This window comes from Aptenodytes patagonicus, chromosome 21, assembly GCF_965638725.1.
Source record: "Aptenodytes patagonicus chromosome 21, bAptPat1.pri.cur, whole genome shotgun sequence".
Lineage (NCBI taxonomy): Eukaryota > Metazoa > Chordata > Aves > Sphenisciformes > Spheniscidae > Aptenodytes > Aptenodytes patagonicus.
Genome location: NC_134969.1, coordinates 1,655,541 through 1,679,659, shown reverse-complemented (window position 1 = coordinate 1,679,659; position 24,119 = coordinate 1,655,541). Strand labels below are relative to the sequence as shown.

The 24,119-nt window shown below is 55.8% G+C and overlaps 1 protein-coding gene across 2 annotated transcripts; it reads left to right on the top strand.

The window, feature by feature from the left end:
- The first annotated feature begins 268 nt into the window (after positions 1-268).
- Positions 269-23,823, top strand: TFAP2E (transcription factor AP-2 epsilon). 2 transcript variants are annotated; one of them, XM_076357106.1, is made up of 8 exons: positions 269-328; positions 437-883; positions 1,208-1,259; positions 16,456-16,674; positions 19,373-19,601; positions 19,887-20,005; positions 22,711-22,852; positions 23,271-23,823. In XM_076357106.1, the coding sequence occupies exons 1-8, from the start codon at positions 302-304 to the stop codon at positions 23,557-23,559; spliced, it is 1,524 nt and encodes a 507-aa protein (XP_076213221.1). In that variant the 5' UTR covers positions 269-301; the 3' UTR covers positions 23,560-23,823. The 2 variants fall into 2 exon arrangements, with proteins under 2 accessions (XP_076213221.1, XP_076213222.1); XM_076357107.1 differs by lacking the exon at positions 16,456-16,674.
- The last annotated feature ends 296 nt before the right edge of the window (positions 23,824-24,119 follow it).

The following is a 24,119-nucleotide window of genomic DNA, read 5'->3' as shown; positions in this document are numbered from 1 at the left end:
TCGAACCCCGCCCCGGCCGCCTCTCGCCGCCGGCCCGCCGCGCCCGCCGTCCGCCGTCGGGAGCCGTCGGGAGCCGTCGGGGCCCCGCGGGAGCGGGCGGCGCGTCCCCGGCCCCGCGCTCTGACGCGCGCTCCCGGCGCGGCGGGCGCGCCCCCGCCGCTATAACTGGCGTGCATGGAGTCGGGGCCGGCGCAGAGGAGCGGGCGGGCGATGGGAGACGCCGCTCCGGCGGGATAGAGGGGCGGAGACGGGGGCACCCCCGGGGCCCGGCCCGCCCGGGGCTCGCCGCGGGCCCGCACAGATGCTAGTGCACAGCTACCCGGGCATGGTGAGTGCGGGCCGGGGCGCGGGCGGGGCGGGCCGGGACGGGGCCGGGACGGGGGGTCGGGGCCGGGGGTCCGCGCCCGCCTCACCGCCGCTGTCTCCGCCGCCGCAGGACCGCGCCGAGGGGCTGCCCGGGGCGCCGGCCGGGGCCCGCCTGCCGCAGCTGCCCGCGCTCAACCAGGCGCCCTACGGTTCGGCGCCGCCGCTCTGCCACACGCCCGCCGCCGACTTCCAGCCGCCCTACTTCCCCCCGCCGTACCCGCAGCCGCCGCTGCCCTACCCGCAGGGCCAGGAGCCCGGTTACCCGCACCTGGGGGACCCGTACGCGGCGCTCAGCCCGCTGCACCAGCACCAGCAGCCCGCCTGGCCCCCGCAGCGCGGCCGGCAGGACGACGCGGGGCTGCTCTCGCAGACCCACCGCGCCCTGGGGCTCGACCCCCGCCGCGAGTACCCCGCCGTGCCCCGCCTGCTCCACGGGCTGCCCGACGGCGGACACGGCCTCGCCGACGGCCCGCTGGGCCTCCACGGCCTCGGCCACCACGGCATCGAGGACATCCAGGTACCGGGGGACGGAGGGAGGCCGGGGGGGGGGGGGGGGGCCGCGGGGGCGCACGGCGGGGACCGATCCCGCCGTCGCCTGTGCGCCCGGGGCGGGGGGGGTGTCCCGGCCGGTACGGGTCGGGCCCCGCGGCGTCCGTACCCCCGGGCAAGGAGCCGGGCCGGGAGCCCCGTTGCAAGAGCTCGTCCGTGCCCCAACGATCCCTCCTGGCCGGGAGCAGCGGGCGGCCCGGGCCCCGGCCGCTCTGTCCCCACGCCGCGAGCGGCCCGGTGCCCGTCCGTACCGGGAGCCGCCGGCTGACGGCTCTTGCTTCGGTACTTTCAGGCCGTGGACGACGGCGGGATGAACCTGCTCGATCAGTCCGTGATCAAGAAAGGTAAGAGCGCGGCGGCACCGCGGGACGCGGCACCGGGCCGGGCTCCGCGCCCCGCTCCTGCCCTCGGGGCTCCCCGGCGTCGGGTCTCCCCCCGCGACAGCCGTCCCGCGGGGCCGCTCCCCTCCCGTCGGGAAGGGCTCGCTGCTGTCCCCGGCGAGGCTGAAACGAAAGCGGCGGGTCCCGGCGGGCCAGCGTGTCCGTCCGCCCCGGGCCCGAGGTACCGAGGCCGCCGCTCCTTCCCGGTACCGGGGACCGAGGGGCCCGGACGGGCGGACCCGGCTATCGGGGAGCACCGGGGCCTCCCCCCCCGCCGGCGGCCGCGGACGGTTTGCGTGGGAAGCCTCGGGGATGCCCCGGCGGGGCTCGGCGGCAGCTCCCGGCGCTCCCGGTCCCGCCGCCCCGGGCCGGAGCCCTGCGCCCGGCGGCGGGGGAGGTGGCCCGGGCCGCGCACCGCTCCGCACCGCCTCGGGCGGGGAAAGCGCGGGGCCACGGCGGAGCGGGCCCGTTCGGCGGGGCTCGTACCGGGGGGAAGGACGCGTTTAACGGGGGCGAGGAGGTGGCGCGGCCGTAGGAACCGGTGCTGCCCGTCCCTGCGGCCGGAGAGCATCCCGCAGACCCCCGGGCGGCCGCCCCCGTCCCGCCGCCGCCGCTCGCCCGTCGCCTCGGCAGCAACCCGGGCCTGCGGGGACTCCCCGTCTGCGGCTCCAGAAACGGGGCTTTGCCCCGGGGACCGGCGAGGAGGCCAGCCGCTCCCTCCCGGGGCCGGAGCGGGGAAGCGGGGCTAAGGGCAGGGGCCCCGCACGGCCCCCGGTGTCTCCCGCTGATTCTCCCCGACCTGCTAAGCAGCCCCCCTGCTTCCAAACAAAGCCCCGCGGTTAAAACAGCTCAACGTCGTAAAATATTTTTCTAATAAAAACTTCACCGGGCCATTGCTGGGAGCAGGGGGGACGCGAGCGATTTATGCGGCTGCTCGGGGCGGTAACTCGTATGCAACGTTCAAGCGCTGCTCTTGGCTTCTCCCCGCGATTTTTTACAAAAATACGTAGATGGAAAGGACCTGTTTAACTGCTGCTCCGTGGTTCGGTCTCCAACACAGGCGGGCAAACGAAACCGCAGCCGCCCGTGCGGGTTCGGCGGGGGTTTAGCGCGGGCAGCCCCGGTGCCCGCAGCCCAGCGGGGTGCGGGCTTGCTGGGTGAAACGCCGAGCGCCCCGGGGGCAAGGAGGGCTGGCTCCGGCCGGCCCGGGCCCGGGCAAACCGCCGCTGAAACCGGGAGGGTTTAGGCCATTAGAAGCATCCGGGGCTGCAGCGAGCTCCGGTCCCGGTCCCGGTCCCGTACCGGCCCGCCGCGGCTCGGGGGACCTTTCCCAGTGCCCGGCCGCAGCCGAACCCCCGGTACCTGCCCAGCCCCGGCAATCCGGGAAAAATATCCCGATCGTGCGGCTCTTCCCCCCGCCGACATCGGCGGTGGCGGTCGTACACGGGGGGAGCGGCGTTCACGGTGCCTCACAGCCCCTTTGCCATGAAAATTGTTATTCTAAGAACACGGCTTCATTACACGCGGCATTTCTGCGGAGCATTAATGACCGTAATTATTTTAGCTTTAATTAGAACACAGGAGAGGCATTTCATTAAATATCCTTGCATGAGAAATGGTTGCAACAAGCTGCGGGGTGCGTGTGCGCGCTGGTTAGGCAGGAGCGCTGGCCGCGCGTTCGCTGGTTTGCGAGCGCCAGCAGCGCTCGAGGCACCTTCGTAAAACACTCTGCCATGAGAATATTTGTCTGGAAGTTGGGTTGAAGTTGCAGTGGGGTTTGGTTTTTTTTTTCCCCCCTCCTTTTTTTTCAAAACGCGCCATTACTTAGAAATCTTCGTCTCCGTTCGGGAGGATTTGTTGTTGTTCAGTGCCAGATTTGTGCCTGCGGATCCTCTAGTCTCTCTTTCGAAATAAAAACTAAAAACCCCGGCTGAAAAGCGGGGCCTGCGGGTGCGGGGCGTCTGCAGCCCCTCTGCCTACAGACACTTGCTCTTCCCACGCCGGTTCTCTTGGTTGTTTGGTTTTTTTTTTCCCTACTGTGTTTGGAATAAAGATGCCAAGTGTGTTTTGGAGAATAGTCGGATTCCGACCGCAGCCATGAGGGCGATGCGCTGCCGGGGTGTCCCCGTCCTGCTCGGGAGCTCAAAGCCCCCCAGTTTGCTGCAGCAGCCTGGGAAATCCATAAATCCAGAGCAAAGTGTGTGTTTGGAGGGGGGACGGGGAGGACGCGGCGCGGCCCCCCCAGAGCGGCCAGCAGCCATCCCGGGAGCCGCGGCACGGCCGGGACGGAGGCGCCGGAGGGTTTCTCGCAGCGGAGCCGGAGCGGGGCCGGGGGGTCCGCTCGGGGCCGCGGCTCCGTCCCGGGAACAGACGCGGCGGTTGCGCAGCAGGGCCGCATCCTGCACCGCTGCCCGGGGCTCGGGCCGGGCGCCGGCGGCGTCCGGGTCGCCGTTCGCCCGTATTTCGATGGCCGCGCTCCCACTTCTCTGCGGGGCGGCCCTGGAAGCGATGCCCCAAATCGAGCGATTTGAGCTCAAAAGAAAGCTGAGGAATTATGGAAGCTGCAGCCGGGGGGGTGGGGGGTCCCCGATCCCGCCGCAGCCCGGGCGGCCGGTCACCCCCGGGGACCGGGACAGGCGAGTAACCGGGCGGTTTGCTCGGCGTCGGGGGAAGCGCTGAGCGCAGGAGCTGCCGGGCGGTAGCGGCAAACGCCGCTGCCCCCCGCTCGAACCGGGCGAATTAATTGCTTTGCAGCCTGATTTATTTAGAATTTTTAATACATAATACGGGGTCGTTCCTGCTCCGCTGGCTCCGTCTGCTTTGAGCTGACTCCCGGAGCCACAACGGGGGCGAGAGGTGAGCCCAAGGCGAAGCCCCGGACCCCGCGGCAGGAATGAATTACACCCTCGGAAAAAAAATTAAAGGTATCGGAGACAAATCCCGAGCGGTTTCCAGGCAGGCAGTGACGGCGCGGAGGTGTGCAGGTGGACGGCGGGGTTTCTCGGTGCGCCTCTCTCCGTGGGGAGCGAGGGTAGACGTTAAAAAGCACAGTTTTGACATAAATCGCGCCGAGATCTCAAATACCGCACGGGGGATGATTAATCCTTGAATTCCTGACGGTATGGCCCTCGGACAGAAACCTGATATAAATCTGTGCATGTGAAAACAGATAAATCTCTCCTTAATTAGTTGCCGAGATACCGTTGTCCTGGTTCAACAAAATATTAATCACCTGCCCCGAATCCCCAACGCCACCTTTGACTCCTCTACTCGGAGGCGCTTTTCGTTCAAGCCGAGCGCGGGGACCCCCGGCCAAAAATAGCACGAAACGGGAGGGCAGCGCCCGCGGCCCCCGGCGGTGCCCCCGCAGCCCGTCACCTCCCGCGGCCCCGGGGGGCTCCGGAGCCCGTCCCCGTCGCGGGGGGGGCTGCAACTGCAGATGTCCCCCCCGCACGAACGGGCCCCAGCAGCGGGGGTTGCGCGGTGCCAGAGTATCCCTGGCTGCGCGTTTGCTTCTCCCCCCCCCCCCCCCCCGCCTTTCCTTCTTAAATAAACTTCAACGGTTTAGCAGTTAATGTCATTACGGGGGACTTTTTTGGAGACCTGAGGGATGCAGCGCCCTGATACACCCCTGATACATGCGCGTTTTCCCGAGCCCGCAGCGCTCCGGCCCCTTTTGCCGCAGGTGGCCTCGAATTTAGCAAGCGGCGGAGGGAGAGGAGAAGGGGGGGGGGGGAATCGCCTCGGCAAGGACTCGGGGGGCGGCCCCGGGGTCCCCGTCCCGCAGCCCCGGCCGTGGCTGCGCGGCTCCCGCATCGCCGGGCGGGGGGAGCCGGGTCCCGCCGGCGGGGACGGCGCCGGGAGGCAGATCCGGGCTGAAAACAGGCGTTCAAAACTCCATTTCCACCATCGCTCCCGGGGCTGGCTCCGGTTCGTTACTCCCGCGGACAACCCCCAGGCCGGAGGAGTTGGGCGCAGCCGCGGGTGATGCGCGGGGTCCCGGGGGAAAGCCGGGGCGGGGGGGGGGCCGGGTTCGGCCGCGGGGATGCTGTGTGTGACGGAGGTAGAGCTGGGACTTCGCTTCCAGCACGGGGAGCTGTGAATAGCACTGAAAAACGGAGGATGAGCTTCCCCCCGTGCTGGCGTGACGAACAGGTCATATTTGGTTTGGGAATTAAATGGATAAAGTCTTGGATAGATAGGCAGAGCTTTTATGAATAGCTTTCGCATACGCGTTTGTTCGTTCTCCCCCTTTTTCAAAAGTATTTCAGAAATGGTTTTCTGTGTCTTTTTTTGTTGTTGTATTATTTGTTTGGTTTGTTGTTTGTGGGTTGTGGTTTTTTTTTTTTTTTCCTCCCAAGCATTTATGTAAGACCAGGAAGATATTTGACTTAAAAACAGCGACATTAACTCCGAAAAAGTTTAGTCCCAGGCTCTGGCTGCTTTAGGCGCTTTCCGCGCTGTTCACCTGCTGCCCTGCTGGGGCAGCTACTCCCCTCCGGCCCCGACACCCCCAGGCAACGGGCTGGAGACCCAGCCAGCGCCGAGCTCCCGGTGCGGGTCCTTCCCTCGGCTGGGCAAGGAGAGGGTGATTTTCTGTTTATGAAACCGAGCATTACGCCGTTGCACTCGCTAGCAAAAAATCCCGCAGCTTGGTCATAAAATAAGGAGGGGTTTTATTGCTTTGACATCCTTTCAGGATCAGCGGAAAGCTTCTGACAGAGCCTGTTTCTTACGGAGAAAAATACAGGTCTCTTCCCCCGGAGCCCGGGGGCTCGCTGGGGTGCGGGAGCAGCCCGGGGTCCCGCCGGCGTGGGCCGGGGCGAGACGGGGCCCCGCGAGCAGCGGGAGCCGGGGGGGGGGCCGCGGGGGGGGCCGCGGGGGGCCTGCGCACCCCGCTCGGGCAAGGTTCTGGCATCTTACAACCCGGAGTACAGGCGGAGCAGGCTGTAGCCAGCGTGGGCTCGCTTTGGCACCCGGGCACGCACGGTGCACAGGCGCTGCGTGGCTGGTGGGGGCTGAACTCGCCTGGCTTCGCGTTGAGGCAGCAGGATTCGGCCGCTGCGCTCTCCTTCGTGTTTGTGACTTGTTTAAATTTCCACCCGAGGCTTTTCGGCTGCTCCCGAGTGGCAGCGCTAGCGTTTCTGCTCAGGAATGTGGACCTGTTTGGCTGGATGCTGGACAGACGGACGGAAAGCTGCGCCTCAGAGTGCTCCGAGCCCACATTTAGACATACTGCAAAAAGTAGCTGTCACTACTAAAGAATGCAGCAGAGGAGGGAGATTGAGACCGAGATCCTTAGATCCGCTCGCCACCGCACGCGGGGTCCGGGTCGCGATGCCAAGTCTCCCCGTGGGCTTCGCGTGCGGGGCCGCCGGCGGGACCGGGCTGCCGGCGGGACCGGGCTGCCGGCGGGACCGGGCTGCCGGTGGGACCGGGCTGCCGGCGGGGCCGGGGTGGCGGCGGGGCCGGGGTGGCGGCGGCGGGGCCGTTTCTCCTTCGTTTCAGGGCGGAGAGGGATCGAGCTGTAGGAAATGCCGCGCGAAGCCAGATGTGGCAGGAGAAAAAAAAAAAAAAACAAAAACAAACAACAAAAAACCCCCGAAAGAATGGTAGATTAGATAAACATCATTTCCTGTGACGAGCAAGGTAATAAATGAGGTCATCCTGTAAAACACCCGGGGCTGCAAAGACACGTCTTTTATGAGACTGTCCACGGACGTGGGCGGGGGTGCTTGGACTCCAGTCAGATGCAGGGTGCTGAGCTCTGCTGGCAGAGCCCTCCCGGCTTTCTGCAGCTTTATCTGCTGCGGTAGTTTGCCTGAGCGGGAAAAGGGGCTCACCTGGGACAAGCCGGGTCTTGACTGGAGGCTTTGCTGCCTTAGCGTTGCTCACAAAGGCTTTAAAGTTTAGACAAGCCCTTGCACACACCACGAGATACAGCGTTCATCAAAACACAGTCACACCTCCCGATCCGGGCGCTTCTCCCTGCGCACACATGCGTGCGTGGCAGGAACACCTACTAATCAAACAGAGAGACTTAAAAGAAAGTTTTTACTCTGAACCGCATCCAGATCACCGTTCCTCCATTAAAATTATATTTTTAATGTCCTATAATTGCACCAGGATAAAACCAGGTGTGTGTTCATGTGAGATAACACACGCGGGTACCGGTGAAGGCGCTGGGCTTTGTCTCAACCTCCCCAGTGCCTCCCAGGCATGTGTTATCTCCCAGTTTCACGTACCTTGTCATGACTTACTGTTTAATTAGATGTTTTTAAATGAAATTTTTTCTTTGTTAGAAGTAAAGAGCAGCTCTTAAAGGGTAGGTTCAGAAAAGCCAGCTTGGGTTACTTTTTGGCATGTGGCTTGTGAGTCAAACCAACAGCGCTTCTCCTCCAGAAGCTGGACCCCAGGTGAGGCTTCTCCATGGGACAGCACCGAGCGAGGCACCGCGGACACGCTGGGCTGGCTCTGGAGCAGCTCCTCCTTGATTTCCATTTTTGCAGCTCGGTGGTTTGGCTGGTGTTTGGCTGCTGCAGACCCTGCTCGTTGGGGCGGGCAGGGCTGCAGCCACACATGCTCGTGGGCAAAGGGGTCACCAGGGGCTGGCTGTCCCTGGTCACCCCATCACCCCATGTACTCCCTCTGTAATTTGAAGAACTGTGTAAAGGCACAGTTCTCCAAAGCTTTTGGAGAAGAGCACAGCACATGCTCCCACCCTCCTGGGCAGCGGGTCACTGCCACGCCACAGCCCCGGCTCCCATGAGGACTGCTTTGTCCACTGGTGGGTTGCCAGTGGGGCCAGCAGGAGCGGCCTCGGCCGGGTGACATACACCCCGTGGTGCTTGTCCCCACGTCAGCCCCACAAAGGAGGTGGTGCCGAGATCTTCATTTTGCAGACGGTGCCACGCAGCAGGCACATGCCTCGCAGGGCACCAACCCGTGGCAGCATGGACACGGGCAGACACACAGGGACCCATTCGTGTGCCTCCAGCCCAGGGACGTGCCCAGGGTCACACCAAATCTGCAGCAGAGCAGAGGCAAACGTAGACCATTCCTCCCTGTTTAGTAATATTCCAAGATACGTGATCTCAGGAAAAAAAATGTTTGCAATCTGTCTTAATTATTTGAAGAGCCTAAATGAGGTTCTCTGAAGTCCTAGACTAGCACCCTAACCACTAAACCATCCCACCCTTTCCTGTGTGATCCTAGGGAATTACTCATTCTTGCTGTCCTTCCATTTGTTTGTTTATTTTAATTCTTAATGGAGGAACTAATTAGCAAATATGGATATAATGCTTGGAACTGCTGCATGCTCAGCTCTCGCCTCTGTGCCCTACCCCACACCCAGCTCTGCCGTGTCTGGATATTGCCTTTAGTTTGGAGAGAGGTTAAGTGTTGTGGCTTGGTAGAGAAGAGCAGAGAAGCACAAAGGAGCAAGAAAGAATTGCTAGAAATGAGCCCAAACTACCCATTGCAATTAAATATCCCAGAATACGGTGTGCCCGCAGCTCAGGAGCAAGGGGCTCCGGAGCGGGATGAGAAGAGCTGCGAGCAGGTTCACCTTTGCAGCCTAAAAAGCCGTCGCAGCTCCTGCGGCGCGTGCTTGGGATTCCAGCCAGGCCGAGCCTCCCCACCCTCTATCTCAGGCATTTATCTGACATCAGTCACCCAAGTGCCGAGGCGCCAGGGAGCGAGGGATCGGGTCAGGCCCTATTCCCTCCAGACTGGTCGGACAGGTCCCAGGGAGCAAGCGGTGTCCCCAGCGAGGTGGTGGCTGCTTGGGGACAGCATGTCCTCAGGGCTCCATGGGTGCCCCGAGATGGCCCCATGCACCGGGCAAAGCGGGGGCCGCAGTCCTGGGGTTGGTGAGGTGTGAGCAGAGGACCTGACCACGGGTATTCAGGGTTGCTTCAAGCACAAGATCCAAGTTAGCAAGAGACAGGGGCAGTCATTGAAGAAACGTCTTGAGAGGGTTTGTAGACACCGCAAGAGCTGCGCCTCAGTCCCCTGTGTGCAGATGTGCCCCCTCCTGCACAGCCGGCTGGATTCTTCCCATGCTGTTTCTGTGGCTGGTCAGAGTTGTTTTCCCCATAGAAAGACGTGCCTGGCACCGTGGTGGGTCCCGGCCGCTGCAGAGGGGTTTCCCGGTGTGAGCCCTGGCAGCCCGGTCCGGTACGTGTGTCCTGGCCAGGGCATGGTGCCGACCCGGCTGCAACACTTCTGGTTTGCCGGACATCCCACCAGTGCACGGGCGCTAGAAACCCAGGGCAGCTTCTGAGCAAGGAAAAGTAAAAGCGTTTTCGCTGTGATAGTGGGCGAGCGGTGGCTCTCCCCGGAGCGATCCCCGGGTGAGCCGGCGACTCCGGAACGGCAGGTGAACTGACAGATTTACACTGCTGCGGTCTGAGGCTCAGATCGAAACCCTCCTGCATGCTCTGCGGATTGGCAGCAAGGTCTATATGAAGAGAAGTATTTATTATTATTCGTCTCTAATCTTTGCTGAAGGGTCTTTTGCCCTTCAATAATCTAAATACATTTTAACAAATTGATAGCAACATTACCGTGGCTTACATAGGATCCGCCGCCGCTTGCAAAAGACACTGCATCTTTGTTCTCCCTTTTTAGATTATGTAGATCCAAGCCACACAAATTCAGGCGCTTCTATAGGGAATACAGGGAAACCTCTCAAGCATGTTACTGTAAAATGGATTATACTGTTTAAACACATAAAGATCCCGTAGACTGGTTGCCAAAATGTAATGGGAGTTTGTGCAGCTAAATGAATAAACCTGTGATGGTTAATGCTACAGGGCAGAGCCGTGGAGCGTGTGCGAGTCCGGGAGCGCTCGCTGCCGCGCGGCACGGCTGAACCGGGCTGGGGGTGACATTGGATGAGAAACTTTCCTTGGTGTCAGCACGGAGCAGCGCAGGTTTCTGGTTCCTCTGGCCTGAATCTTCGGGCTCTCCAGCCTCCCGTTTCAGTTTCTTGCCTTCCCGACACTTCCATGTTTTTTTGCTGTGAAGCACACGAATTCTATACAAGCAGAGGCAGAGCTACATGGTCCATCCAGAGCAGTTAAGTAATTGAACTGAATTTCAAATAGTTGTTATTTTTCTAATCAGATATGAAAGGGATTGGCTGCAGATTCAGAAAAAAAAAATTTTGAATCAGGGGAATGAAATAATCTGAATTACCTCACTAAACTGACTTTTCAAATGAAGTCGCAAAGGCACGAGTGAGGAGTGCAGCGTTCGGGGGGGGGGACGGGGGCCCTGCTGTATCAGAGCAGCTCTTTCAACGAATAGCAAAACCCACGTGCAGTAAATATCTGCAAATACACTTTGACATTCAAAAGCAGAATCCAAATCCTTTTTTATTCATTTCCTGCAAAGGTTCGAGCACTTGGGTTTCACCCATTAGGAGGACATTTTAATCATTAATATTTGCTGCTTTCCAGCGGGGTGTTCCTGAGGTTACTGTTCAGGCTGCTACATCAGAGGCTCCCCAGACAGCACGGCCCAATCCATAAAATGAAGTACGGCAGGGAAATGTGTGGGAACTCACAACAAATTGTTTGTGAGCAGTTTCAAAAGATTCACAAAATATTCTGAACAAGCAGCACATCTGAGGCCGAGTCATTCCTAAATGGTAAAGCAGGGAAATGCGTTAGCTGAAATTATTAATTGCAAACCGCTTACTAATCCCCTTCCCAGCCCTGAAGGAGCACAGGGTGCTTTTGCAAAGGTCTGAGTAAATTTTGTTATTATATTGATTGGCCGTTCCTATCAAGACATGATGTACTAAAGAAGGTACCGTCCGTAACTGAGACGTCGTATCTGCCGGTCTCGGGGAGGCTGAACCTTCCTGCCCCATCGATCCGGCCCGAAGCTCCCCAGGAGCAGAGACCTGCAGTGACACACGGCAGGTACTTTGCTGGGTAAAACGGAGGCACAGAAAGAAAAATGCAATTAATATCACATGGCACCTTAAAATTTAGTTCGTAACCTAATGTATTGATTTGCATTGGAAACAAAATGTTAAGTACGGGAGCTTTGCATAGGCATGGGACCTCTCCTGATGAGCTTTCTCATGGGAATAGTTTGAGGCTGTTGAGTTGTATCCCTGCTCCCTCTCTTCTTCCGAGGGTCCGAGATCCATTTCCCTATCAGGACTCAGCAATCTGGAAAGCCCAGAGATAAAACCAAGATTCTTTCCATCCTTCCATTTGAAAAGGCCTTCGAGCTGATTACTGCGTTTCCTAGAGAGGCTCTTTGACATGGGGACTCGGTTCAGGTTGTGCATTCAAGATAAAGAAAATACCTGTATAATCCCCTCTGGGAAGAAAGGATAATTACAGACCGGGTTTGAAATATAGCTGATGGCACTGACCTCCTTCCCTGGACCATCAATAAATACCTCTCTGCTGAAACACCAGGAAATTGAAGCAGCTGAACTCTGCAGCACCTCCTCAGTGAAAAAGGGCTTTTAAAGTGATGGTAGGAGCAGTCGCCTCTGGCTCACACCCACATGCAGATACTTCTTTATATATGTATCTCCGTCTTATAATTTACATCAGAGACATTCAAACGAAGGTTAGATTAGTTCACTGAAAGCTCTTCCTGAAAGACAGCAGTAATCCCTCACCTTTCTGGAGCACCTTTCGTCAGGGGCTACGCGCAAACATCCATCAGCCAGAGCTTCCCACCGCTGCCTGCCCAGAGCGGGGCAGAGCTGCAGGAACAGCCGATCTGCTGCAGGGAACAAAACCTGGGGGGGGGCTCGGGGCTGTCATCACTGGACCTGCAATATCATGGAAGCAAACCTCAGCAGCTGCAGCCAGGAGCAGCCGAAATAGGTTTGCACGGTGCAGGCATCCCTTTTGCAGGGCAGCATGACACAGGCCTCCCGCAGCCTTTTTTTGGGCTGCCCTAGATCTGCAGCGATGCCCAACGTGGCCGAGCTGACCGACGCGTGGCCCTGGAGCGGGACCGGGGGGCTGAGATGCTTTTGGGGTGGCTGGAGACAGCGCTGTGCCCGAAGATGAGAGATTGCTTTGTCCCAGGTAGTCTCCTAAAAGGATTAACTGATACCTCTTTAAAATGCCATATAAGCTGTAGCACATTCTCACTTTTGAAGGAGATGTTGCAACAAAAGCTCCAATATCCAGGGATTCAGTGCTGCTGAGGAGGAGGATTTACCTGTAAAGTATCTAAGGAGAGAAGAAAACAGACTTGTAAGACGGGCAGTGATTTGCATGTTCCCTCTGGACTTGTTTTTCCCCTCGCAGCACCCCGAGCTCCAGCTGGAAATGGAACTGAACAAATAACACCACGATAAGCAATTCAATTTCCAAGTACCACAAATTTTCCTGCTTACAAATCATTTTGCAAGCAGGTAGCACATTTCTCATATGGAAATGAGTCAGTACTTCGCCTTTTTCTTTTTGTAGGTAAAATCTCTTTTGCCTTAAAATACCCAAAGTTGATGGCGTGCAGTCAGCCCTCGAGCACGGGCACCACGATCCCGAAGCTCCCGGCAGCACCCACACGCAGAGCCTGAGCCCAGGCTGCATGATGCGCCTTTTGCACTGAATAGTTACATGTAAAAATAGCTGTTTGTAGGAATCATAGTGGTAATTTCAGACACAAATGTTTGTGAACACAGACAAGGAAGGAGAGGGAGCGCAGGAGCTCGGGGACGAAGTATTGTCACCCCGGACCACACAGGAGAGGGACAATGAGGCAGCAGAGGCACAGGGCTGCGGATCAGTCCGTGCTGAAACTCGTCGGGGAAAAGCAGGAAATTCTCTCAGGCTTTCTAGCTCCCTGGGTAAAAGCCTTTGAAGAATGGGTTTCTTTTCCTCCTTCTTCTTTGTACCTGGAACTTAAAAGCCGAGGGACGCACCTCAGCAAACCAGAACAAAAGTGTCAGAAACTTTATCTTGGGACACCTTGAAGGCACAAGGCTCCTTACTCCATCCACTAGATTCACAACTGAGCGATCGTCAGTTCAGTGGTGTTTCTTCTCTTTCACCCTGCTGCCCGGTATCTCGCGAAAAGCCCTCACAGAAACAAGGCTGTGGCATCCCATCACACTGCAGCATTGCTGGAGGTATCAGGACCTTGTGTTCATGGGGATTGCCTTTCCACGCCTGCCTGCCTCTCCGAGGAGCATCATCACATCCCGTGCTTAGGCGCTGGACCAACTCCTTCTGGCTACATTTACCACCCAGGGACTTCTCACCTGGAGAAATCTTTCATCCAGGGATCACTTGGCAAGTTTTAATTGGGTATCACAGCATCCATCCCAGGTAGATATTATTATTATCTCCATTTTGTTGCTGGAGGCAGTCAAGCCCAAACTGGGGAGGTGACCTGCCCAGTGTCACGAAACAGAGCCGGCTGCAGCCGTCCCAGCCTGCGGGCTCCCTGCTACCTCCAGACTGCTGGCTGTGCAGGACATGGGGAGAGAACTGCACGCGGGCAGGGTGCTCTCCATCTCAGGAAAGTCAGGGGATGAAGCCTTTGGTGTTCTTGGAAAGCAGGACCTGTTTTGAAATCGCGCTCTCTTCAAATCAGGGGTTTTCATGCTACAGCAAATGGAGCTGTGTGAGTTTCATCATCTGACAGTTACACCCAAGGTATGTTTAAAAGACAAACTAGATCCGACTCAGCACAAAAAAAGGCATCTCTGGGAGATCACAAGCCTTGCGGGTTCAAAGGGAAGACGAAGCCACGTGTACCTGCTGTGCAGCACCAGGGCAGGCGATTCGTGTGGGAGTTTGTGTCACTCTGCACTGCCGCTCAATGCACACGTGAAATGTATAACGTATTGCCAGTGGTACCTGCCTTGCAACATTAAAGGCAGCAGCGAGATGCTGAGCCTCATGGAAATGCTTCCTGTGACGTTACACAGAAGAAATGAGGATCGTTTCCCTTCCCACATTCAGCAAGAGGTCATACACCTGTTACTGACACTGCCATTCTCAGCAGCTAACTTCAAAATACAAGGGCATCATGAGACAAGATGATGCAGTGACAAACACCTCTATTCCCAGCACTAAAAAGAAAGTCTGGAGTTACAAAAACAGAGGCCATACTTAACCAGTTTTCTATACAGCACTTCCTCACACTTGGGCAATAGCTAAAGCCCAGATTGTTTAGAAAAGCATTCCCACAGACCAGAAGCGCATGCATTCAGATCATGCTCATATACCTGATATTTAGTAAATCATTTAACTTGTTCTGTGCCTCAATTTTCCCCAGCTGCAATAATGAGCCAGCTCACACAGGCACTGGGAGCGAGCTAATGACTGAAGTGGCTGGTTCTGTACCAGTACTGGGCTGGGGATTAGCAACTTGTGAAGCTCTTTGAGGTCTGTCAGCATAACCTTATTTCAAAATCAGTTTTCCCTTTCGAATCAGATCCCTCTGACCCGTGTGCCGTGCAGCCCCGCCGCTCCCTAGCCCAGCTGCAGCATCTCCAGGACCGGAGGCTCACCAGGTCAAAACGCTTCACTGGGGCTTTAGTTTGTGAAATCCGCAGCCAAGCTCACCTCTACGTGAGGAGCTGAGTATCAGCAACACCAGTCAGGGCCTTTTGGATTTGCTGAATTAGAAGTAGCAGGATGAATCTGAACTAAGCAGCCCTCTCATGGGGGAAAAAAAAGCTCCCAGGAGAGCCTGGCAGCTAAAGGAAAGAGCAAACAAACTTCAAGGGGACATAGTGTAGCAACCAAGCCTCAATGACCGAGGGGTTTCAGGGAGCAGACTAAGATTTTTTTTTTTTTTTCTCCTTTCCCCCATGTAGACACATCTACATTCTCTCCAGTAACTCACCCTGCCAGGACCGTGCTCAGGGCCTCGGTCCCTCTCCCACCATCCCCAGCTCCCCAGGCAATGCTAACCCGCTTGGCAGCTCATTTTCCCAAAAGCCCCCAGCACTCACAGCATTTCTTGCTTGAGAACAAGTCTGCCAGTAGCACAGCACGGATGTTCACCCTCTCGCTCCCCCAGATTCAGCTGTGTCTTTGCCACGAGGCTCCTGATCAGAGGCCACCAGCACTGGTGGGTCTGGCTGCACCTCCCAGCTTTTGGGAACAGCCTTTCCCCAGCCCTGCTGCAGGCTCCTCAGCTCACCCTCCACTCACACAGCTTGCAGAGCTCACACGGGTCCAGCTAGGAAACAATAATAATAAGAGCAGATAGCAAAGATGGACACAAGAAGAGAAAAAGACCTCATGCTCATCAAGAGGATTCTGAGCAGTCACTAACAGCCCAATGTCCTCTCCCTCCCCTTCCCTTGACTGAATCAATCCAAACACAGCTCTACAGAGAGAAATACAGCTTGTGTCCTGCCCTTTATAGCCTCCTGGGGCAGGGTGACCCCAGCTGAGCCCTGTCCCGCTCATCAGGCAGGGCCCGGAGGGAGGGGGCCAAGCACCTGGGCAGCCGGCAGTTTGGGCACCAGCATCTAACCCTTTCCTTGTCAGCCTGTGTGATGCGTCGGCCCATCGCTGTATGAACGAGCATCGCTGGGGCATGTTTCTGCTGAAAACCTTGTCCTCCATGGTCAAGAGTGGGAGCTGAGCCTGCCCAAGTCCCTGCCATGGGGATGAGCAGGGCTAGAGCCGTCTCACTGAGAAAAGGCGACGTCCTGCCCCCGTGCCAAGGGCAGGTGTCTCCTATGGCCTAACCCAGGAAACCTCAGAAGGGGCAACCAGTGCAGTGACACCGACGTGACATTTCTATTCCCAGCTGCAAAGCTCTGTGTGGGGCTCAGGTCCGTGCCTTGCCCGACCACTCCTCCGCTCAGGCATGATGGCACCGACTGCCTCCCGCTCGCGTTGTGGCTATTCAGCGCCTGGTGCCCAGAAACCTTCCTGTGAAAACCCCGTCTCTGCTCCAGCAGTTTATTTCTCTGCCCCGTAGCTCGGATGAACCGTCGACACGAGGCTGTGCGAAGCAGCACGTAGCGCTTCCCAGTGGGGCCAGGCACCTGCATGCACCCGTCTTGGTTTGGAAGGGTCCCACAGCTCCTGCCCATGGTGGCAGCGGACGCAGGGGGTCGGCGTGCTCGTGTGCCGGGGCGTTGGGCTGTTGGCTGCGTGCCGTGCCGACCCGCAATGGTCTCATGCTTCCTTCTTGTCTGCAGGCTGGCTCAGGTGCTCCGATCACCTGCTGCTTGCGGGAGCAGGAAAGCAGCAACTGAAGATCGAGGGGGACTTTTGGTTTACTCAGATGACAAGAGACAATTTTGGTTCCCCAAAAGCCAAGGAAACAAAGCTGTCAGGCTTTAATGGTAGCTTGTCTCCCTCCTGCAGCATGTTTATGGGCAAACAAGCTGCAGATCAGACCAGGCAAACAGCAGCAGGTGAGGCCAAATAACAATAATTAATAATTAATGGCGAATGTGGCTATGTTTATTCTTGTTGTACTGAGGCAACGTTGTCTAATGGATGAAGCACTGTTACAGGACTCAAGAGACCGGCTCAGTTTCCAGTGCTGCCGCTAACCTCTGCGTGATGCTGAGCCAGCCACCCGTTCTGTTTCTCCCTTCGCACTCTTTGTGCCCTGCTGCTGAGGGTGCAAGCTCCCCGTGACACGGGCGGCCCTGTCCCATGCCTGCACGTGCCGAATGTGACGGGGCTTTGCCTTGGCTGAGGCCTCGAGGCAGAAGAGCAATGCCAATATTCATGTTCTGTTACGGATGCCCGGTGCCTGCACGGTTTGCTTGTGGCACGGAGCAGGGCTCACCTGACTGCCCTGGGCATTAACCTTCACAGCGGTAGGCTCTGGGTTACAGCTCTCCGGGGGATTTGTTTCTGACAGTAGCATCGTTCCTAAAAAAGCCAGTACGTGTTTCAAAAGTGTCGTGGTGTCTCCGTGTCATCACCCTGCTGTGCATCAACATCCATCCGTGCCTTCCCACCGCCCTGCCCTGCACCTCCCCACACGCTGCTGGTGCATGTGGGATGACTCGCAAACACGCTGGAGCTGTATCGGACCGATCTCCAGCCCGGTGTTCCATAGGCTCCGGTGTTAACTCACACTGGTGCCAGCTGGGTTTGCCTCCTCCCCAGATGCCATGTTTCATGGACACGTGTGGCGAGGCACGATTCCCCTCTCTCCTGCATGGTCGTTCAGTCCCTCGTGTGTACGCAGGTCCCCAGCCACGCATGCAGCTTGAATGCACGCCACCGCACGATTTCAGGCTTGTACAAATATGCGAGTATATAAATTATGCAGAGCTCTTCGTGGACAGACAAAGTGTTTGATACTACAAGCAACACCAGCTCGCCAGGGGTGTCTGGTTTGGGGGTGGCCCTTGCTGCAGCAGAACCCCCATCCGCTGGGTACCTGGACCTGAAGTGACACACGCCTTGGCAGTAACACATGGATATTTGTAAAACACGCTCTGACTTTTTATTTTAAGGGTGTCCCCTAGAGACAAATATAACCTGTTCTGGGACTGTGGAAGAAAGCTTTGAAGCTGCCGCTTCCTGGAAATAGCTCTGGTTTCCCACGTCGCATGGTGGTGGTCCCGTGTTTGTTCTTCCCTGAACATCCCTCAACCAGCTACAGTCGTGGCAAACGCCAACACCGCAGTGGCTGACGCCAGCAGGGCACCAATGCATCTTGCCCTTCAGTCCCCTGATTTTGTCCAGGTTTCACACTGAGAGGAAACTTAATGTACCTTAGCTCCTTTCCATTCATCTTTTGGTCTTAAAATATTAGCCATTTTTATGTAACATGTGCTACTTTTTTATGGCCGTATTAACAAGTTGTTGAGCTGTATTTACAATATGCTGATTGTAAGCGCCCCCTAATAGGTCCAGTCTACGTACCCTCCCCAAGTAATTTTCGTGTTTTCTGTTTCATTTTGGGCATGTGTATTTCCTTTACAAAACCTGCATCTCGCTCTGGTATTCGTTGCTGCGTTGCTTGCAGGAACCATCTGAATGTGCACTGTGGAACAGTCATTACCGAGGAACCACAAAGAATGCCAGGGCTAAAATGATCTGGAGCGATGGCATTTGCAGTCCTCTTTGGATTCTTTCAAAACCTGTTTTTTTTTCCAGAGTTAAATTGGTTATTAATTTCAGAACATAAAAGCCAAAGAGATTTGGCACGTTTCAGCCACAGTTTTAACCTATAAACCTTTATTGCGTCTAAGAACGTTTCTTACTGGAATGACGTATGGGAAAACCATGCCCACTTCACCCCGGGTGTGATGATGCCATGGGCCCGATGCGATGCTGCAGTCACCATTGCCTGTCTAACCTCTTGCCTTAACTGACTTTTGTCCATTAAGTAAAAGGAAGTCTGTGCCGGATTAATTGGGTTTGATCTTCTCAAGCTTCCTTTGAGCCAGGGGTGATGAAAGTTTAGGGCTGCGGCTTGTTGCGGAGCTAATCCCAAAGCTGAAGTGAAAGAAAGTCTTTCCAGTGGTTCCTGTGGGCGCATACTGGCAAACACGGCTCTGGGTCACCCCAGCATCGCCCGGGTTTTATGCAGGGCACGAAGGTCGGAGCTCAGCCCTGCTCATCCTGCCTGGTGGGACGCAGCCGTGTGCTTGCGCAGAGCTGGGCTGCAGCTGCGATCCCGTCCCAAAGCCGGGAGAGGAATGGCACCCAGGCCAGCGTGAGGACCCAGCCCTTCGCCCTGCCACCCCACCTCCACGGAGTGCCCAGAGGAGGCAGGGAGGGGAAGCTGGTCACAGGTCCAGACAGCGATGCTGCGAACAGTCCTTAGCCTTCCAGGAGACCAGCCCAAAACCTTGGGTTTAATTACAGTAGAGCTGGGAGGCGTGGGAAAGCAGGCGAGAGCAGAATCCAAGCTTCTTTCTTTTTTTTTTTTTCCTCATTTAGTTTAGTTTCATCACCCCACCTCTCTTCTTTTATCGAGGAAAATACAAACCTAACAGATACCCCAGCCAGCCATGCTGATGTCTGCGGATGGCAGTGCACGGGTGCTGGGGGATAGAAAGCTGCCAGGAGAGTCACCGAGCGGCTTCCCTGGCTCTGGAGTCTCTCAGCCATGGTCTCCTCTCTCCCTTCCTTGTCTCCCAGTGCCCATCCCCTCGAAGGCCAATGGCACCACCATTTCCACCCTGTCAATGAACAAAGATGGCCTGATCGGAGGGGTGACGAATCCCAACGAGGTCTTCTGCTCCGTGCCTGGCCGCCTCTCTCTTCTCAGCTCCACCTCCAAGTACAAGGTGACCGTCGGGGAGGTGCAGAGAAGGCTCTCACCCCCCGAGTGTCTCAACGCCTCTCTCCTCGGTGGAGTCCTCCGCAGGTAAGCTGCTCCCGAGAGCCCTGGGACAGCCCAAGGACGCAGGGCTGTGCTGTGCGCTGAAATGCAGGGGGTAATGCCAAAGCAGGTTTTGTGTTCAGCACCAGTTCTTACCTCTCAGATTAACGGAGACGAGAAATTACTGCTGTGTGGTATATTGGGGAATAGCATTTTTGTTGCTTTTTCTTCTTTCCTTTCAAACCTAAAAGCTTAAACTGGAATTAGTTATAGTTATTTTAACATTAATTACATTATAATTTTTTTCCTCTCCTTCTTTTCTCTTTTCAGAGCAAAATCAAAAAATGGGGGTCGGTGTTTAAGGGAAAGGTTAGAGAAAATCGGACTAAATCTACCTGCAGGAAGGCGCAAAGCTGCCAACGTCACCCTGCTGACATCCCTCGTGGAAGGTAAGAGTTGCTCTCCACTCCCGCGGAGGATGGGAGTGCCAAAACTTCAATACCCTTCATTTGCAGCTTTCCACAAACGAGAACACTTAAAACAAAGTATGCAGCGGTCAGCGCCAACTGAGACTGGAAATATCCCCGTGTAAGTCTCCATGCTGATTCAAGCATGTCTTCTGAAACTCAGACATTTCTGTCGGACCAGTCATAGCCCTTTAGGAAAAGGCATCCACAGCCTGAACAGGGCTGCGAGCTTCCTTTCGGCAGTGTCTAAGTGTACCGTTCACTTCTGCGAACTAGTTCTAATAATGCTAAGTCAGAAACCAAATACAAAAAAGTCTTGAATAAAGCTGCCAAGAATTTAGCAGCTGTTCTGTAGCACTGCGCGCCTGCTTAGGACACAACTCAAGTGCTGCCGACTGTGCTGCCCTCCGGCAGCATCGACCTGTTCTGTCGAGGCTCCATCACCACACTCAGGTCCGTGTCTTGTCCCCCGTAAGAAGGAGATGCCCCGTATCTGAGTCCTGCCCTCCTCCCCTGGGTCAGCAGGGGACAAGTGAGACATCGAGGAGATGCCGCACAGCTCTGAGGTCTTGCAGGTGGAGGTAAAGTTTGTAGCAGCAGTCCTCGGAGCGTGGCATTAAAGGCTAAGCTATGGAAAACGTGCTATGGGCAGCACAGCGTGCGACCTGCCCTGACGCGTGAGGTGCCCCTGCTTAAAGCCGCTTGTTTGTTTGCTCCCCTCCTACTTTTTGCACTATGGAAATGATGATGTCACCACTGCATCTTTGGAGAAAAGGACACGGGACGCAAACAAATGCAATGACAGCTCCGACTCCCTTCGAGCTTTGGAATCCATTGTGTTTGCGCCCAGCGTGTTGGAGGCAGCTGCCTGCAGTTTCTGAATAGAAAATCATCTCCATTGTTGCCAGCAAATTAAATGACCCGCTTCATTAGGCGGAGGTTGTTACTGGGGGCAGTTGGTTCGTGCTGAATGAAATGCTGATTTCCATTAAAAGAAAAGAAAGAAAAGAATGAAAGAAAGGAAGGAAGGAAGAAATGTACATTTTGATTTCAGGTGGCTGCTGATGTTTTGGTTACCGCTTACCAGCTCATAGTAAATAAAAGAGTGGTGCCATGTGTGCTTGATGGATATAATTTCCTCCTGCACATAAGTGTTATGGTACTGGGAGATGTTTCACCCAGAGGAAGGTGCTATTGCATTGTCATTACTCAGTACACAGAAACTGGCTTGTGCCCCTACGCCCCAGGCACCCTCTTTCTTGGACATTTGCTCTCTTGGTTTAATTTGTTTTCTCCCCTCTGCCTTCCCAAAGTCTGTTCATTTAGAAAAAACACTGGGTGTTTTTTTGAGTGCTAATGGTATACTTTTTCTTACACTGACCCACGGCCATTCATATAGATGGGGGAGAATGGGTACCAGGGAACCCAGGGAGCACTACGAGGGCTGCAGGGGGAAACACAGCTTCCTTTGGGAGCCCTTGCCATGTACATCGAGCACTTGCCCTCTCTTGGGCACCTGCTCCACGGGAGTAGCTCCAGCATGGACCCAGGGGAGCAGTAGGGCTATATTTCAACTTCAGAAACATCCTTAAGCTCTCAGAAAGAGGTGTGCCTTCAGACAGGCTCCTGTGGCCCCTCTGCCTGCCGTGGCCTCCTGCCCCACGAGCGCTCTCCTCCAGCCTCTCCTCCCCTGGGCTCTGACTTGGTGTGGCTTTAACACCACTTTCAAAAGCTGGACCGCCTTGTCCCCTCTGCCGAAACCTCTCTAAGCCAGCATCCAAATTGCCTTTAAAACATTCAGCTGTGTAGCCACTCGCACACACTCATGGAGGAAATAAATCCTGGCTCCAGGCTTGGCTCTCGCTGCGAGGTCACTTAGCCTTTTTTTATTGTCACAATAACTGTTTTTCAGCAGCTATTACTTTCTGATTGTTTTTTAACATACAAAGAACCGCAGTTCCGATTCTCTAGGTTTACCTTATCGGCTCCTCCTTTAGAGGAGATAAAGTGGAAAGTATTATTGTTACGCAGGAAGCACAGACACTTTCCCATAACATGGCTTCACAGACTGAGCGCCGGGAGCTGGGAGACTGTGATGGGATCTAGGTTAATGCTATTAGGATGGATGGCCTAATATGTATGAGCAGCAGGGGGGCAAGTCAAATTAGCTCTGCCTGCCCAACCAGGATTTCGGGTGTTGGGCATGATCAATTGCCATCAGCTCTGATTATTTCCACGGGGATGCCTGGAGATAGATCAATTCCATCAATGGGTGGGCATTTCCACAGGGTGATGGATACGCTGCCTGCGCGTCCAGCCCGAGGGCCCCTGCTCACTGCGGGAAGATGTAAACCTCGTCCTTCTGCCCGTTTCTCACATCCCCGTTTTGTCTAGCAGTCATGGGGCTAAGGTCGCTTTTTCACCCTCCAGCCCCTGTTTAAATCTCTGCTCAATTTGGAGAGGCCAAGCAGGAAATTTTGGAAGAAGTAGGGAGAGAAAGATGCAGCAAGGGACGCCTCCAAGTGAGAAACACCTCTGCCACCCAGAGAGCTCTTGGGTGGCAAATGAGAAAGTGCTCCAGTCCCGGCAGAAATAAGCCACATCAGTGGGATGGCTGAATTTGCTACAGAAAGTGCTCCCCTTTCACGTGGGTGTTGACACAGCTTGTTAATCTGTCCTGCTCGTAGGCGAAGCCGTTCACCTGGCTCGGGATTTTGGGTACGTGTGCGAAACGGAGTTCCCAGCCAAGGCGGCAGCAGAATACCTCTGCCGACAGCACTCCGACCCCACGGAGCTCCACACCAGGAAAAACATGCTGCTGGCTACCAAGTGAGTACAGATGGCCATGAGCCACCGCTGCGTTAGGTACCCGCAGGCCAGAAGGGCAGCGTTAGCCCTGAAAGCTTACTCTTCTGCAGCAAAGAGATGGTCTCATACGCTGCATGCAGATCTGAAAGACGTGCAGCAAGACGAATAATTTGCATGGATTTAAGGGCTTGCTCCTACATGGGAGACGTTAACCTAACGCCAGGGAGCATTTCGGTACTGCCACACGTGCCCCTTCAAAGCAGCAGCATCTGCACCAGCTCCAACTCCGCACGCAGGGGCTTTCCCCAGGCTGGGGCTGAAAATTCCTGGGGGGGGAGGCAGCTGCTTGGGCAAGGAGCAGGAAAAGAGACCTCAAACGTACCTATGTCCCTGCAGCTTTCCAAGAGCATTTATGGTAACACAAACCTCTCTCTTTCAGGCAAATTTGTAAAGAGTTTGCAGACTTGATAGCCCAGGATCGCTCGCCGCTGGGGAATAGCCGCCCCTCACTCATCTTAGAGCCCGGCATCCAGAGCTGTTTGACTCATTTCAGCTTGATAACCCACGGCTTTGGGGGCCCAGCCATCTGTGCAGCGCTCACAGCCTTCCAGAACTACCTGGTGGAGTCCCTTAAGGGGCTGGATAAAATGTTCATGAACAGCACAGGGAACGGGCACACAGCCGGAGACTCCAAAGCGTCAGAAAAAGAAGTGAAGCATCGGAAATAACGCGCTGTCTCCCTCCCTCTCCCCGGTGGGAGCTTTCCCTGGTCACAATAGGAAGGCTTAACAGCACTGGGGGGGGGGAAGAGGACCCAGTGCACCGTTTTCTGAACTGCTACATTTGAACTTGGGATGAAACTCGTAAAGCAAACAAAGAAAAGACAAAAAAAGAAGATTTAAAGAATTTAAGAAGAAAACAACTCTAATGGACGTAGTGAGATTGAGAAATAAGACAGGTTGATGGCTTTTGGGTTTTGCCTTTTTTTTTTTTTTTTTAAATCGTGGATGCAGGAAGCCAAGTCATGTGCAATTTTATTTTATTTCGTTTTTTAAAAACCCATAGTGAAATCCTGACATGCTCCAGGAATTCGTTCCAACTGAAAAACTGAGAAGAGCGAGCAAAAGCCTCATCAATGCAAGAACCAGAGGCGCGAGCAGCAGAGGGCAGGGAGTTGGATCACTGGCTGTACCTGGATTTATCAGCTGGTTTGACAGGCAAACACAGAGGAAACCTTCCTATTTCCCCACCTACAGCCCAGTCCTCAAGCCAGGCCAAGAGAAAATTG

Bases quoted from the DNA above. Each gene is read 5' to 3' on its own strand.
- TFAP2E (XM_076357106.1), top strand. From the start codon at position 302: ATGCTAGTGCACAGCTACCCGGGCATG. The intron at 20,006-22,710 runs GTAAGAGTTGCT...TCCTGCTCGTAG, and splicing joins GCTGACATCCCTCGTGGAAG to GCGAAGCCGTTCACCTGGCT. The intron at 22,853-23,270 runs GTGAGTACAGAT...TCTCTCTTTCAG, and splicing joins AACATGCTGCTGGCTACCAA to GCAAATTTGTAAAGAGTTTG.